The sequence below is a fragment of the Microcaecilia unicolor genome, chromosome 2 (genome assembly GCF_901765095.1).
Source record: "Microcaecilia unicolor chromosome 2, aMicUni1.1, whole genome shotgun sequence".
Classification (NCBI taxonomy): domain Eukaryota; kingdom Metazoa; phylum Chordata; class Amphibia; order Gymnophiona; family Siphonopidae; genus Microcaecilia; species Microcaecilia unicolor.
The window spans coordinates 327,667,202-327,685,307 of record NC_044032.1 but is presented as its reverse complement, the minus strand read 5'-3'; the positions used below and the strand labels follow the sequence as shown (position 1 = coordinate 327,685,307).

Sequence of the window (18,106 nt, the reverse complement as noted above, 5' to 3'; positions counted from 1 at the left end):
TACTCCTGTTAATAAGGTATATTACGCTACAATGTTTAAGCATTTTTTGAAATATTGTAAGTGTACACACTGTGGGGTCCTTTTACCAAGCTGCGGTAAAAAAGGCCCTGCGGTTGTGGCAGGGGCCGTTTTTCCCATGCGCCAGGGGCCTTTTTACTGCAGTGGGTAAAAAGCCCCTAACAAAAATGGCCATGTGGTGGGGAGCATTTACCACCACCCATTGAGATGGCAGTAAGGGCTCCTGTGGTAACTGGGCAGCGCCGAGTTAACGCTGCTGTAAAAATTGCAAAAATATTTTTTGTTCAGCTGAAAATGGCACTCGCTTGAGATGGAACTACTGCCGGAGGCCACGTTGGGCTGGGAATAGTTCCGGGTTGCTGTGCGGCAAGTGTGTTGCCACACGGCAACCCTTTAGTAAAACTGGCCCCTAAATTTTCTAACCCATTTCCACTATCCTCCCCAATTTATGCTGTTCTTTTCTACTTTAAACAGGAAGGGATCTCAGGAGTAATTTGTCGGTTTCAAGAGACTGTATTGTCTGTTGCCAATCTTGTACCGGATTCATACTTTAATGCATTCACAAGACCTATTATTAATAACAAACCTGAAGAAAAGACGTGTGGAGAAGGACCAAGCTTAACCACAATGTTTGAAGATGATAAGCATTTGCAATTCATTATTCGTCAAATAAAAGTAAGTTTTCAGTTTTAAATTCTATATAAAATTATATTAAGCAGATAAAACATTAACATGGACAGTGGGATGTTTCAGAGGTAGCTTTCACTTCACCTAAGGGGACAGAATTCTAACCATTATTGAATTGCAATACATACTGGTTTCTGGGATACTGCAGCTTGGCGTACAATACCCCAACCTTGGCTGACTTCTAATATCCGCTACCTACGTAGCGGAGTACCTGCTCCGCCGAACGCCTCTGGCGGAAATCTCGGGCCCTTGCTGATTTCTTACACTTTAAGTTCATGCTGACCTCCTTCCAATCTGCTCTTTTACGTGCCAAACAGGATTATTATATCCAACTGACCAACTCTCTTGGCTCTAATCCTCGACTTCTCTTCACCACATTGAACTCAAGGTGCCCCCTCCCCCAACTCCCCCTTCATTATCTCCTCAGACCCTTGCTGAATTCTTTCACAACAAGGTTCAAAAGATAAACCTTGCTTTCTCTACCTCACCACCTCTCCCTCCACTAGTCCGTTCCCCTCTCTCTCCTTCCCCTCATTCCCTTTCCTCCTTTCCTGAAGTTACTATTGAGGAAACTACACTTCTCCTTTATTCCTCAAAATGTACCACTTGTTCCTCTGATCCCATTCCCACCCACCTTCTTAATGCCATCTCACCTGCTCTTCTTGCTTTTATCTGTCACATTCTCAACCTCTCACTTTCCACTGCGACTGTCCCTGCTGCCTTTAAACATGCTGTGGTCACACCTCTCCTTAAGAAGCCTTCACTCGACCCTACTTGTACCTCTAATTACCGACCCATCTCCCTCCTTCCTTTTCTCTCCAAATTACTTGAGCGTGCTGTTCACCGCCGCTGCCTTGAGTTTCTCTCCTCACATGCTATTCTTGACCCACTACAATCTGGTTTTCGCCCTCTCCACTCAACCGAAACTGAACTTACTAAAGTCTCCAATGACCTATTACTGGCTAAATCCAGAGGTCAATATTCCATCCTCGATCTTTCCGCTGCTTTTGACACTGTCGATCACAGCATACTTCTCGATACCCTGTCCTCACTTGGATTCCAGGGCTCTGTCCTCTCCTGGTTCTTTTCCTACCTCTCCCTCCGCACCTTTAGTGTTCACTCTGGTGGATCCTCTTCTACTTCTATCCCTCTGCCTGTCGGCGTACCTCAGGGTTCTGTTCTTGGTCCCCTCCTCTTTTCTATCTACACTTCTTCCCTTGGTTCATTAATCTCATCCCATGGCTTTTCCTACCATCTCTATGCTGATGACTCCCAAATCTACCTTTCTACCCCTGATATCTCACCTTGCATCCAAACCAAAGTTTCAGCGTGCTTGTCTGACATTGCTGTCTGGATGTCTCAACGCCACCTGAAATTAAATATGACCAAAACCTAGCTTCTCATTTTCCCCCCCAAACCCACCTCCCTGCTCCCCCCGTTTTCTATTTCTGTTGATGGCTCTCTCATTCTCCCTGTCTCCTCAGCTCGAAACCTTGGGGTCATCTTTGACTCTTCTCTCTCCTTCTCTGCTCATATCCAGCAGATTGCCAAGACCTGTCGTCTCTTTCTTTACAACATCCGTAAAATCTGCCCCTTTCTTTCTGAGCACTCTACCAAAACCCTCATCCACACCCTTGTCACCTCTCGTTTAGACTACTGCAATCTGCTTCTTGCTGGCCTCCCACTTAGTCACCTCTCCCCTCTCCAGTCGGTTCAAAACTCTGCTGCCCGTCTCGTCTTCCGCCAGGGTCGCTTTACTCATACTACCCCTCTCCTCAAGACCCTTCACTGGCTCCCTATCCGTTTTCGCATCCTGTTCAAACTTCTTCTACTAACCTATAAATGTACTCACTCTGCTGCTCCCCAGTATCTCTCCACACTCGTCCTTCCCTACACCCCTTCCCGTGCACTCAGCTCCATGGATAAATCCTTCTTATCTGTTCCCTTCTCCACTACTGCCAACTCCAGACTTCGCGCCTTCTGTCTCGCTGCACCCTACGCCTGGAATAAACTTCCTGAGCCCCTACATCTTGCCCCATCCTTGGCCACCTTTAAATCTAGACTGAAAGCCCACCTCTTTAACATTGCTTTTGACTCGTAACCACTTGTAACCACTCGCCTCCACCTACCCTCCTCTCTTCCTTCCCGTTCACATTAATTGATTTGATTTACTTACTTTATTTATTTTTTGTCTATTAGATTATAAGCTCTTTGAGCAGGGACTGTCTTTCTTCTATGTTTGTGCAGCGCTGCGTACGCCTTGTAGCGCTACAGAAATGCTAAATAGTAGTAGTAGTTGTTGGTTTCTACTCATCTACCCTGTTGCTTATAGTGTCATTGCCTTGAGGGAATATGTGCAGAGTTCTGGAGGAAACATTTTCTTTGGCCCTCAGACAAAGAGCATAGCTACAGTTATCTCCAGGCTAGTCAGAAGGAAGGGAGAGATGAAAGGTGGGGTCTCTTTACAGTCTTAAATTGAAAGCCCATCCAGCTTATTTTCGAAAGAGAAGGCCGGCCATCTTCTGACACAAATCGGGAGATGGCCGGCGAAATTGGCATAATCGAAAGCCAATTTTGGCCGGCCTCAACTGCAGTCCATCGCGGAGCCGGTCAAACTTCAAAGGGGTGTGTCGGAAGGGTAGAGAAGGCGTGCCGGGGCATGCTTAAGAGATGGGCGCCCTCGGCCGATAATGGAAAAAAGAAGGGCGTCCCTGGCAAGAATTTGGTCCATTTTATTTGGTCCTTTTTTTTTCAGGTCCAAGTCCCCAAAAAGTGCCCCAACTGACCAAATGACCACTAGAGGGAATCAGGGATCACCTCCCCTGACTCCCCCAGTGGTCACTAACCCCCTCCCACCCTAAAGAAAACAACTTTAAAAACTTTTTTTGCAGCCTCTATGCCAACCTCAAATGTCATACTCAGGTCCATCGCAGCAGTATACAGGTCCCCGGAGCAATTTTAGTGGGTGCAGTGGACTTCAGGCAGGTGGACCCAGGCCCATCCTCCCCCCCACCTGTTACACCTGTGGTGGAAAATGGGAGCCCTTCAAAACCCACCCGAAGCCCACTGTACCCACATGTAGGTGCCCCCTTTCACCCAAAGGGCTATGGTGGTGGTGTATAGTTGTGGGTAGTGGGTTTTGGGGGGGCTCAGCACCCAAGGTAAGGGAGCTATGCTCCTGGGAGCTATTTTTATTTATTTTTTTAATTTTTAGAAGTGCCCTCTAGGGTGCCCGGTTGGTGTCCTGGCATGTCAGGGGGACCAGTGCACTACAAATGCTAGCCCCTCCCACAACCAAATGCCTAGGATTTGGCCGGGTTTGAGATGGCCGGCCTCGGTTTTCATTATCGGCGAAAACCGAGGCCGGTCATCTCAAACCTGTTGCTTCAAGAATGTTAAGTGTCTTTCTGTGTCATACAAAGCTAATGCAAATTCGTGGATGACTGGGGAAATTTGGAAGCAGAGGCTAAAGAAGTTAGACACTAGAATGTGGGCAACAAAAGCGTCAGATTTTGTTGCTTTGTGATAATTTTGCTGCACACAGTGATGATGTCAGGCTGTCTAATGTCAAGGTGGTCTTCCTGCCACCAAACACTACCTCTCTGATCCAACCTATGGATCAGGGCATAATAGCCAATTTCAAACAACATTATGGGGCTCTTGTGCTACGTCGTCTGATGAGCGTTATGGATGACCAGACTGGCAAGGATAAACATGCTGTTGAACTGGCTCGTAATCTATCACTGTTGGATTCCCTACATATGCAGAAAGAAGCCTGGAATCATGTTACGCAGGCAACCTTTGTGAACTGCTACAAGTGGCCAAGCTTTGTTAAGGATGTGGAGAGGGACAAAACAGATGCAGCTGTTGCAAACGCGTCAGATGAACAGGCTTTTGACATCCCAGCCGGTGTTACTGAAGAGGACTTTCATCACTACGTAGCTGTTGATTACGATCTACAAACAGCTGACAACAGCACTGATGTCGAGATATGTGCCTACACGCAGGCAACGGCTGATGATGAAACAGATGATGAAATGAGCAGTGAGGCAAATGCTGACGAAATTCAACAACCTCCTGTCACTTTTGCAAGAGCGCTGGAGAGTCTCAACACCGTGTGGGCCTAAATGGAGGCCACTGGATGTCAGTGCTATGACAGTTTTTACCGTCTGGCAAACGTAGTCTATGAAACTCACAGACACAAGAGTGTACAGAGGACTATGACTGATTACGTCAAGTAAGCCTAATGTCAGTTAACGGAGACTGCATAACATCATTTAATGGAGACTGTATACTGTACGTATAATAAACAGTACTGTACATATGTTTATCAGATGTCAAGCTTCTTTGGGTCACAACGGTTAAGTGCACGTGCCGGTTAACTGCATGTATTTCTTTGGTCCCAGACCCTTGCACTTGATTGCACTGTATTTAGATAATTTTAATTTACTTCACTATTCTCAGTCTGGTTTCTGTTAGTACAGAAACAGTCATTAGCTCTCTCCTTGCGGAGGGTAGAATTCTTCTAGTTAAGTGTCATAAGACTATTATTCTGCAGTTCAACTTGTCAAGCGCCTTTGATTTGGTGGAACATCAATTGTTGCTGAGTATTTTTGATGATTTTGGAATTGGTGGAAATATGTTGTCTTGGTTTACAGCTTTTCTTACTTCAACGGCATACAATGTGAGATTTAAAGTGATCCTTTCCGAGTCTTTGTGTGCCATTTGTGGGGTTCCACAGGGTTTCCTGTTTATCCTCAACCCTTTTTAACGTATAGATGTCTTCTTTGGGATCACTACTAAATTCTGCTGGTTTTAAGGTTTTTAATTATGCTGACGATATCACAATTTTGTTACCAGTAGCCTAAACTGTTGAGCATACAGCAGTTAGGAGTAGGGATTGTATTTCTCTTCTTGAAAAGTGGATCAATATCTACTCATTACAGCTAAATAAGGATAACACTAAATTTCTTTGTCTAGGCTAAAAAGGTGATGTTTGGAATGATAACATGCTGAAGCTGAAAATTTGCTCAAAATGTTTATACATGACTGTACCAATCTAGAAACTTGTGCTTGCATTGTCAGCTTTGAATCAGTAACGCCTTGTAAAGAAGTTTCAAACCATTCAAAACATAGCTGCTCACCTGATATTTTCAGCTTGTAAAACAGATAGGGTTTTTCCTTTATTGCTATCCCAAAATTGGTGTGGATTTTATAACAATGCACGTAACAACAAGCTTAACAAGCTAATGAGCACTGATAACAGCACTTAATAAGCAATAAAGAGCAGTGATTGGCACCAATTAGAATTTACATGCACAACTTACTAAGCGTATTCTGTAATGAAGTGCGCCGAACTTCTAACTCATGCAGTCAAAAAGGGGCATGGTTATGGCCAGGGAAATGAGTATTTCATGGGCATTCCGAAATTTACACACGTAGCTATAGAATATGGCCAATCTGCGTAAATCTGCACACCAGGATTTATGCCACATTTTTGTTGGTGTAAATGGATACACATAGTTTTAGGCGCTGAGATATCAGCAAAGCTTATTCTATAATTGGTGCCGATATCTATGCACCAATTATAGAATATGCTTAGTCAGTGACGATTTTTTAGGCATCATATATAGAATTTCCCCCTATATGGTTCAGCCCCAGTCTATTTATCAAATTGGTTTCAGACTTCTAGTAGAAGTAGAGGCCTTAGCATAGGAGCCGACTTTGTGGTGCTGTGGGTGCTTGAGCACCCCCAGTATTAAGAAAATTCCTTGTATGTGTCCAAGGAAGGGCTATTTCCACTGGGCTTAGCACCCCCAATAATTTTGAAAGGTTGGCTCCTATGGACCTTAGTGATACTTTATACTTCCATTTTCCGAATCCATTTTAAGTTGAAATACAAGACCATTTTTTCTGCTAATTTATCAGGAAACCTTTTTATTGATGACAAATTGGGATCAATACATAGATCATAGAATCACGTAGCAATGCTATTGCAAACCCAACAAGGCAATAATGGAATATCCAAGTGTCAAACAGTCATCAAGGGTTTAAGGTTTTAATGTCCTAGCATAACTCTAAACTTGTACAACAGACAGATAGTTACTATCAAAACCAATACCAATTAGTCCCAGCATAAGCTATTAACCTCCCCTTTGCTCCCTCCTCCTCCTCCTCCCCATCAATCAAAAATCTATGGGAATACGACATTGAGAGAGATGGTATCAATCCCTAAAAGGGTCTTCTAATAACATATGACTAAGGTATAGAGTATGTGTGGAGTTCATGAGTGGAAGCCCCCCATTGATTGGTAGCATTCCTAAGTGACCAATGAAGTCCTTCATGGAGGGGCATAATTGAACGGGGCGCCCAAGTTTTCCTGAGGACGTCCTCGCAGGACGTCCCGGTGAAGGGGTGGGGAAACCCATATTATCGAAACAAGATGGGCGGCCATCTTTCATTTCGATAATACAGTCAGGGACGCCCAAATCTCAACATTTAGGTCGACCTTAGAGATGGTCATCCTTAGAGATGGTCATCCCCAGTTTTTGGCAATAATGGAAACCGAGGATGCCCATCTCAGAAACGACCAAATCCAAGCCCTTTGATCGTGGGAGGAGCCAGCATTCGTAGTGCACTGTCCCCCCTGACATGCCAGGACACCAACCGGGCTCCCTAGGGGGCACTGCAGTGGACTTCACAAATTACTCCCAGGTTCATAGCTCCCTTACCTTGTGTGCTGAGCCCCCCAACCCCCCCCCCCCCAAAACCCACTACCCACAACTGTACAACACTACCATAGCCCTAAAGGGTGAAGGGGGCACCTACATGTGGGTACAGTGGGTTTCTGGTAGGTTTTGAAGGGCTCACATTTACCACCACAAGTGTAACAGGTAGGGGGAGATGGGCCTGGGTCCGCCTGCCTGAAGTGCACTGCACCCACTAAAACTGCTCCAAGGACCTGCATACTGCTGTGATGGACCTGAATATGACATTTGAGGCTGGCATACAGGCTGATAAAAAATATTTTTAAAGTTTTTTTTAGGGTGGGGGGGGGGGGGGGTTAGTGACCACTGGGGGAGTAAGGGGAGGTCATCCCCAATTCCTTCTGGTGGTCATCTGGTCAGTTTGGGCACCTTTTTGAGGCTTGGCCGCAAGAAAAAATGGACCAAGTAAAGTTGGCCAAGTGCTCATCAGGGACGCCCTTCTTTTTTCCGTTATCGGTCGAGGACGCCCATGTGTTAAGCACGCCCCATCCCACCTTCGCTATGCTTTCGACATGCCCCCATGAACTTTGGTCATCCCTGCAACGGAAAGCAGTTGAGGGCGCCCAAAATCGGCTTTCGATTATGCCGATTTGGGCGATCCTGGGAGAAGGACCCCCATCTCCCGATTTGTGTCGAAAGATGGGCGCCCTTCTCTTTCGAAAATAAGCCTGAAAGTCTCCCACCCCCTGTACTTACTCCGCTCCCCAACCCATACACCTTCCAAATGGAACCTTCTCCAAACTACAAAGAGAATTGATTCATGAGGAGACTACGAACTCTAGGAAAGAGGGCTAACATATAGCAGACCAGACATTTTTCTTGTGTTTCGGGTTCAAACGCGCATCCCTTGCCTCCATAAGTACGAAATTATGGAATGCATTCCTCCATGACCAGAAATTGGGAGCACTACTCTGAGTCCAACATTGTAGGATACACTTCTTCCCCAACACCCCTGCTTTATAAATGAATATACGTTTTCAGCTTAAGTGGACCATAATGTTCCATTTGACCAAGAAGGAGAACCACAGGTGAAGCCCTAATGTGTTTGCGCAACAATTGCTCCCAATATTTAATCAAATGAAACCAGTGTCGCTGAATAGCTGGACAGTATCACAAAGCATGGGCTAAAGTGGCGGTAGGGCATCCACATTTAGCACATTGCATAACAGCTACACATCCAGCATAATACACTTGTCGAGGGGAGAAATATGATCTAGTAAGAATCTGGAATTGACATTCTCTATAAGTTGCATTATATATGTACCGCGTAATTATTTGTATCAATCGTTTGATCTCCCCCTCACTAAGAGAAAAACCAATATCTTTATGCCATTGCTGTATCAGCATTGTGAACTTTTTACTAGGATTACTAAAGTTAAAGCTTTATAAAGATTAGTAATGGAGACTTGAGAGTGTTGCACTGGTCTGAAAAATGTCTCCAACAACCGAAACACATTTCGGGAGCATTTCGGCAGTAGAGCTTTGACATAATGTGTAACCTGAAGATAGGCAAAATGGTTCAGTGAATGAGGTGTTAAGGTGCGTAGTAACAAAACAAACGATTTCAATGTGCCATCCTCCTGTATAAGATCAGCCACATAAAATATCCCCTTTAATGCCCATTTATGAAATATCCCTCTAGTCTGGCCCGGTTCAAAGTCAGTGTTACCCATGAGTGGTAGAAAGTCTGTGCACCCCGGGCCTTGTCGCATATATCTCAACAATAGATTCCAAGCATATTGCATGGAGCGCAGTAGGACATGTTTTTTCAGTCACAGAGGCAAAGTCCGCTGTGGGGCATGTAGTAGGTAATGTGGGTGGAGTGGTAGAAATAGCTCCCTCTCCAAAGACCAACAAGTGTAATACTCAGTATCTGTAACCCAGTCTGCTAGATGGCGTAATAAACATGCTAAGTTATAAAGTCGTATATCGGGTAGTCCCACTCCCCCCTGCATCCAATTACCATATAAGCTCTCTAATTGTATTTTAGATTTTTACCCCCCCCCCCCCCACCACCAAACAAAAGTAAGTAAGGGTCCGGCGGAGAATTCTATAGTCTCTTTGCAGTAAATAAAGAGGCAAGTGGCGCAACACGTATAACCAGCGGGGGAATAGGATCTTGCGATACAAGCTAATTCTGCCACTAAGAGTCTATGGCAGATCATGCCAAATAGCCAATTGCTGTTTAGTGGTTCTAAGTAGGTATGCAATATAATACCTAAATATCAAACTTCCCGATGCCCATTTCAGAGGGAATTCTCCCACCCAATGGGAATGAACTTCCAGAGATGTTGGTAATCCCTCAGATTTATACATATTAAGACAAAATCCCGAAAAGGATCCATATTCAACAAAGCTCTCCAACAACACCGGCAATGACCGAGCAAGGGACGACAAGTGTACTAGCAGGTCGTCAGCAAAGTCAGATATTTTGAACTCAAAGGAGCCCATTTTAATCCCTTGTAATTTCAGAGTTTCCCAAAATTTTCCTAATCAAAGGATCTAAGGTGAGTGCAAATAATAGGACAACGGGCATCCTTGACAGGTACCTCTAAAAATTGCAAACTCCTCTGAGGACTTGTCATTTACCATAATTGTAGCCACTGGGGCATTATTCAAAATCTGAATTGCCCGTTTGAACCCCCCCCCCCCCCCCCCCCCCCCCCCCCCCAATGCCATAAGCCCATAACACTTCAAACATAAAGCCCCAGTTGACCCTATCAAAGGCTTTTTCAGCATCAAAACTAAGTACTGTTCGGAATCAAGTCTCTTGGACATGTTCTAAGGTAGCTAAAATGGTGTGAATATTCTTAACAGCCTGTTTCCCATGAATGAATCCAACCTGAGAATCCGCTATCACCGTTGGTAAGATACGGGCCAAATAATTAGCTAAGATGGATGCTAATATCTTTGCTTCATACCCTATCAATGAAATAGGTCTATAGGATTCAGGAAAACTTGGGTCCTTGGTTCCGGAAATACTATAAGTTCTGCCAGGCATAGGGAAGTGGGTAAGAGCTTATCCTCTACAACAGTATTGACCAATGTGGCCAGAATATGTTGTAGATCTGGTAATAGCAGTTCATAAAATTCAGCTCTGTACCCATCAGGTTCTGGAGCTTTATACAGAGTACTCTTCCCTACCACCCACACCACTTCATCCACACCAATTGGTGCATTAAGTCCCAGCAGCTGAGCTGCCGAAAAGTTAGGCAAATCCATACTATTGATATACGTCTGGGTCCATCTCCTGGGTCAGATCAGGAGTGTATAAGGTCTGAGAATTCCTAAATGACTCCATTATCATCCATGTGTACCAGGCATCCTGAAGAATGATGTAGGGTTAAAACTTTGTGCAGTCCCCTGTTTTACCCCACCAAGCGTGCTAGCAACTTTCCTGCCTTGTTCCCATGTTTATAGCGTTGATATTGGTAATATAAAGCCGATTTGTTTTGGCTCGTTGATGAAGTAGTTCATTAAGTGCATTCTGAGCGGCTAATAAACTATCTCTATTTTCAACCGATGGTATCTTTCCGTATTGCTGACGGTTAAATAAAACCTGCCTCTCCAAATGTAAGATGGTGGCATCCCTATGTTTCTTCTTCATACTACTAAAGGCAATAATATCACCCTGTAAAACCGCTTTAGCTGTTTCCCAATGCAGCACTATATTAGAACTGTGTTGATTGCTAAAAGTTGTGTAATCATGCCATTTATTTTGAATATATGCCAAAAATTCCTTATCGTGATATAAATCTAATGGAAAAGCCCAGCACCTTTAAAGAGCATCGATTATGTCCTCCTCCCATTTCAACACAGATGGGGGCATGATCAGATATCGCAGTGGGATCGATAGTTGCCAAGCGAATCTTTGAAAAAAGTTCAACCCCCACCAATATATAATCTATCTGAGACTGTTTGATGTGCTCTAGTCAAATGAGTGTAGTCCCTCTCACCTGGGTGAAGCACACGCCAAACATCTACCAACCCCAATGTATTGCAGAGTAATGGAATCTCCCTAGAACTATCATACTGAGTCCCACCCACAGGATGAGATTTACCTAGCTCAGGGTCAGCTACTATATTAAAACCCCACCCAATAAGATCGGAATGCCCAGAAAAGATTGGAGGGTATGAATAACTTTATGAAAAAATTTCTTATCATAAACGTTGGGAGCATATATGTTACACAACACATATGGGCCCTCTGGGTCTGCTATCACCAGTTTTTTCTCAATTTGTAATTTTTTATAGAATAGTATAAGAACCCCAGCCTTCTTTCCCTGTGCAGGAGCCTCTACATAATCACCAACCCACCAGGTATGTAATTTCCGGTGCTCATTTGCAGAGAAATGTGTCTCCTGCAACAGAGCTATAGTTGCTCCCTTATGGTGCAAACTACATAAGTACATAAGTAATGCCACACTGGGAAAAGACCAAGGGTCCATCGAGCCCAGCATCCTGTCCATGACAGCGGCCAATCCAGGCCAAGGGCACCTGGCAAGCTTCCCAAACGTACAAACATTCTACACATGTTATTCCTGGAATTGTGGATTTTTCCCAAGTCCATTTAGTAGCGGTTTATGGACTTGTCCTTTAGGAAACCGTCTAACCCCTTTTTAAACTCTGCTAAGCTAACCACCTTCACCACGTTCTCCGGCAACAAATTCCAGAGTTTAATTATGCGTTGGGTGAAGAAAACTTTTCTCCGATTTGTTTTAAATTTACTACACTGTAGTTTCATCACATGCCCCGTAGTCCTAGTATTTTTGGAAAGCGTGAACAGACGCTTCACATCCACCTGTTCCACTCCACTCATTATTTTATATACCTCTATCATGTCTCCCCTCAGCCGTCTCTTCTCCAAGCTGAAAAGCCCTAGCCTCCTTAGTCTTTCTTCATAGGGAAGTTGTCCCATCCCCGCTATAATTTTAGTCGCCCTTTGAATTCTACTATATCTTTCTTGAGATGCGGGGACCAGAATTGAACACAATACTCAAGGTGCAGTCGCACCATGGAACGATACAACAGCATTATAACATCCTCACACCTGTTTTTCATACCTTTCCTAATAATACCCAACATTCTATTCGCTTTCCTAGCCACAGCAGCAAACTGAGCAGAAGGTTTCAGTGTATTATCAACGACGATACCCAGATCCCTTTCTTGGTCCGTAACTCCTAACGTGGAACCTTGCATGACGTAGCTATAATTCGGGTTCTTTTTCCCACATGCATCACCTTGCACTTGCTCACATTAATTGTCATCTTTGTAAAATCTTTTTTTTTCTCTTAATTGGAGACGTAATACCCCCCACATTACAAGAATAAACCTTTCAGTTGTTCATGTTATAATGTCTATACCCATCAGATAAAGCTGTTCAATGCTCCATAAGCGCCGAGGACGTTGTCCCAGCCTCCAACATCCCCCACTATACCATCTTCCCCCAAAATCCACACAGCGAAGGTGGATCACCAGGATCGGGTATCCTCCTACCATTCCTTTCCCCCTATTCTGTCTATTGTGTACAGTAACCCCCTCCCGTCCGTCCACTATCCATCCCTGATCCCCACATCCCAACCCCTCTACAAACCCACACATCTATTCAGAGTGTCCCATATTGATCACCTTCCTCGTGACCTACAGTCCTAACCACCCAGATCCCTCTATTGCAGTCATCATCCTTTCCAAAGAGAGAGGTAGAGTGCAGAAAAATGTATGAGGAATAACAATTTTCATTGCATTCATGAACATCGATATTGCCCCAACAGGCAGTAGGAATAGTACACTAAATGGAAAAATTTAGAATAACTGTTAACAAAAATATAGCAAAACTACAAACAAATTTATAGCATGATAGAGCCGCAGAAGAAATAAAGTCTTACCTCACAAAATCACCCTCGATGGGCTCTTCACCCACGTAGGTTCTCTATAAGCAATAACACTCCTCCCCACCCCTCATAACCACAGTATCATTATTAAAAAAAAGTGTGTGTGTGGGGGGGGGGGGGGGGGAGAACACCAAAATGCCAAGTAGCGAGAATAACAACTTAACCAAAGATCGTAACGGACATATCCTAACTCTTCCTTTCCCTCTCTAAGTTCTCCCCAACTGTCTTTACCATACATGTATCTCACTCTACTATAATATCACCTTGATATTAATCGCAACTTGTATTTGTTCATACCGAAATCGGTTAACGCCGATTACTGTACCATGTAAGCCACATTGAGCCTGCAAAAATGTGGGAAAATGCAATAAATAAATAAATAAATGAAAAGGAAGGAATGAAATCCAAAAATAGGGAGAGAGAGGGCGGCAAAAAAACAAACAAGGAAAGTCAAAAGACGTCAGTCATCTAACCCTAGAACACTCACACTCCCCATACACCAATAGAAATGCACAGACACTCAGCAAATAAACTCCCCCCTCTCCTCAAAAGATAGCTATCACCGATTTCTCCAAATTCAAACATCCTTCCAGTAAAAATGACATATGTATCCCCCCTGACCCCCCCCCCCCCCCCCCCCCCCATATTGGATTATAATGGTAACAGAGCTATACAACTAAAACAATCTCCATATATGGAGCTGACGAGTAAAGCAAGATGACAGAACTTTAGGTCCCAGAACATCATATGAATGAAAAAAAAAAAAGAAGGAGGAGGAAGAAGTTTTCCTTGATATTGCTCCACAAGTCAAACTCTGACGAACCAAATATCCAGCCAACCGTCATCTAAGAACCGCTATTTCAATATTGCCAAAGGCAAAATGGTCCATCAAGATGTTGAAGATGAAACCAAGTTCCTTATGCTGACATTTTCGTTGTGGAGGAGGATTGTGGCAAAGTTTCCAAAAAGGCTACTGCCTCCCGTGGTTGTGTGAAAAGGTGCATTTGGCCCTCATGGCTAATCTGAAGTTTTGCCGGATACAGTAAGGTAAAGCGGATTTGTAATTTGATCAGCGAAGTACGTACCGATGCAAATTTTTTCCTCTGCTGCTGAAACTGGAAAGAGTAGTCTTGAAAATAAAGTAGCTTATGATTTTGGTATCTTAGGGTCGCTCCCCCTCTGATAGTATGGAGAATACGTTGTTTGTGCGCATAGTTCAAAACCCTCATAATTACCACTCTAGGCTTGTCTATCGAAGTACGCACTGGGCCCAATCTATGGGCTCTTTCAATCCGGAAGTTGGGCAGCTGAGCCTCCAATTGTAACGTCGATGGTAGCCATGTTTCCAAAAACCCCACAAGGTCTTGTCCTCCAATCTCTTCAGGTAGGCCAACTAATTGTAAGTTTTTGCGTCTCAAGCGATTTTCCAAATCATCTACTTTACTCTCTAAGTCAGCCACCCTCTTCCGCAAGCATTCTTGTTCCGCAGCCATAGCCTATGTTTGGTCCTCCAGCGTGGAGGTCCTCCACAAACCATCATCAAGCTCTAGACAAATGCTATCAATGCGTTCATGGGCTTCCTTCGTTCTGTCCAGCAGCCGTTGTAATTTTGAGTCTATCGCAGCCTTCACTGCCACTTTCACCTCTACCACTAACTCAGTCGTCCACATGGTGTGTACTGAAGAACTCGCGGGATCGCATGCATCCTCCATCTTAGAGTCTGTAAGCTTCTGCCTATCCCGCTCTTTACGCTGTGGTTTTGAGGCCATATTTCACTCCAAACTCTATGTTATCACCTCCAATCGCCAGATTATGTTTCTGTATTCCCCTGCAAGCAGTCTGGAAGGATTTAGCAGATAAGTGAAATGATTAGAAGCAAGCCATTAAGAAAATCGCGAGAGCTACATCACCCTGCTGCTGCTGCCGGCCATGGCGATCACGTGACCTTTCCTGCTAATTTATTATATGAAGTACCAAGTATTTGGAATTCAATCTCTTATGATTTGAGATGAACTCATGATTATCCTAAATTTAGGAGATCATTGAAAACCTTCTTAAGTACATAAGTACATAAGTATTGCTATACTGGGAAAGGCCAAAGGTCCATCAAGCCCAGCATCCTGTTTCCAACAGTTGCCAATCCAGATCACAAATACCTGGCAAGATCCCAAAAAAGTACAAAACATTTTATACTGCTTATCCCAGAAATAGTGGATTTTCCCCAAGTCCATTTAATAACGGTCTATGGACTTTTCCTTTAGGAAGCCATCCAAACCTGTTTTAAACTCCGCTAAGCTAGCCGCCTTTACCACATTCTCTGGCAACGAATTCCAGAGTTTAATTACACGTTGAGTGAAGAAACATTTTCTCCAATTTGTTTTAAATTTACTACATTGTAGCTTCATCGCATGCCCCCTAGTCCTAGTATTTTTGGAAAGCGTAAACAGACGCTTCACATCTACCCATTCTACTCCACTCATTATTTTATAGACCTCTATCATATCTCCCCTCAGCCGCCTTTTCTCCAAGCTGAAGAGCCCTAGCCGCTTTAGCCTTTCCTCATAGGGAAGTTGTCCCATCCCCTTTATCATTTTTGTTGCCCTTCTCTGCACCTTTTCTAATTCCACTATATCTTTTTTGAGATGCGGCGACCAGAATTGAACACAATATTCGAGGTGTGGTCGTACCATGGAGCGATACAAAGGCATAACATCCTCATTTTTGTTTTCCATTCCTTTCCTAATAATACCTGACACCTAGATCCCTTTCTTGGTCCATGACTCCTAACATGGATCCTTGCATGATGTAGCTATAATTTGGGTTCCTCTTTCCCACATGCATCACTTTGCACTTGCTCACATTAAACGTCATCAGCCATTTAGATGCCCAGTCTCCCAGTCTCGTAAGGTCCTCTTGTAATTTTTCACAATCCTCCCGCGATTTAACGACTTTGAATAACTTTGTGTCATCAGCAAATTTAATGACGTCGCTACCGAAAGATGCAAAAAAAAGCACAATGGACCTAACCAACTATCGACCAGTAGCATCGATTCCACTCATGACCAAACTCATGGAAGGCATAGTGACGAACAGCTTAATGAATACCTAAATAAACACTCAATTCTGCACGAGTCTCAATCAGGATTTCGGTCGAATCACAGCACCGAAACTGTACTAGTGTCCGCAATGAACTCATTCAAACAGGCAATTGCGACTGGTAACAACATCCTCCTCCTGCAATTCGACATGTCCAGTGCCTTTGACATGGTTAACCATGATATACTAATACATATACTAGAATACTTCGGAGTAGGAGGCACAGTTCTCAAATGGTTCAAAGGATTCCTGACCACAAGATCATCATACCAAGTAACAACGAACGCGGACAGATCACCCCCATGGAAACCTGAGTGTGGAGTTCCCCAGGGATCCCCTCTCTCACCAACATTATTCAACCTAATGATGACACCTCTAGCCAAACTACTAGCCAATCAAAACCTCAACCCCTACATTTATGCAGATGACGTCACAATTTACATCCCATTCAAACATGATCTAAATGAAATCACCAACGAGATCAACCAAAGCCTCCAAACAATGCACACTTGTACTCACCTCACAACACAACACAACACAACACAAAAAATTCACCACCATAATCACACCATACTGCTCCCTCCCTGTCTCACAAAACTTGAAAATTCTTGGAGTCACCCTTGATCGAAACCTCACTCTTGATACCCACGTGAAAAACACGACGAAAAAGATGTTCTACACCATGTGGAAACTCAAAAGAGTAAAACCTTTCTTCCCAAGATACATCTTCCGTTCCCTGGTACAATCGATGGTAATAAGTCATCTGGACTACTGCAATGCACTGTACGCCAGGTGCAAAGAACAGACAATCAAAAAACTCCAAACTGCCCAGAATACGGCCGCCAGACTCATATTTGGAAAAACTAAATATGAAAGTGCAAAACCCCTAAGAGAGAAACTTCACTGGCTCCCACTTAAGGAACGCATTGCGTTCAAGATCTGCACGATTGTACACAAAATCATCCACGCAGACGCCCCAATCTACATTCTAAACCTTGTAGACCTACCTCCCAGAAACGCCACAAGATCATCCCGCAAATTTCGCAACTTGCACTATCCCAGCTGCAAAGGACTTAAATACAAGCTGATGAGCACGCAGTTATGGAATGCATTACCAACAGACTTGAAAGCAATCAACGAAACAACTATCTTTCGAAAATCTATGAAGACATTCTTCTTCAACAAGGCCTACAATGAGAACCTACAGCCTCACTAAGTCACCTCACCAACCCACTCAATTATGAGCGCTTACCTTCTATAACTACCCTAATCACTCTCTTCCTTCCTCTTTTTCCCCTTCCTAATCACTACACATTACAAACTGAATCCGATCTGATATCCTGAAATGACAATGTTAACAAATCTATGTAAGCCACATTGAACCTGCAAATAGGTGGGGGAATGTGGGATACAAATGCAATAAATAATAAATAGTTACTCCCATCTCTAGGTCATTTATAAATCTGTTAAAAAGCAGAGGTCCCAACACAGAGCCCTGGGGAACCCCACTAACTACCCTTCCCCATTGAGAATACTGACCATTTAACCCTACTCTCTGTTTTCTATCTTTTAACCAGTTTTTAATCCACAATAGAACACTACCTCCTATCCCATGACTCTCCAATTTCCCCTGGAGTCTTTCATGAG

The 18,106-nt window shown here is 43.8% G+C and overlaps 1 protein-coding gene across 1 annotated transcript in view; it reads left to right on the top strand.

Annotated features, from left to right (window-relative positions):
- Positions 1-18,106, top strand: part of DNAH6 (dynein axonemal heavy chain 6) — a 2,906,060-nt gene that overhangs the window by 347,863 nt on the left and 2,540,091 nt on the right. Inside the window, exon 13 of the mRNA XM_030192089.1 lies at positions 493-693. Within this exon, the coding sequence (XP_030047949.1) occupies positions 493-693 (201 nt within the window). The remainder of the gene's footprint in view (positions 1-492; positions 694-18,106) is intronic.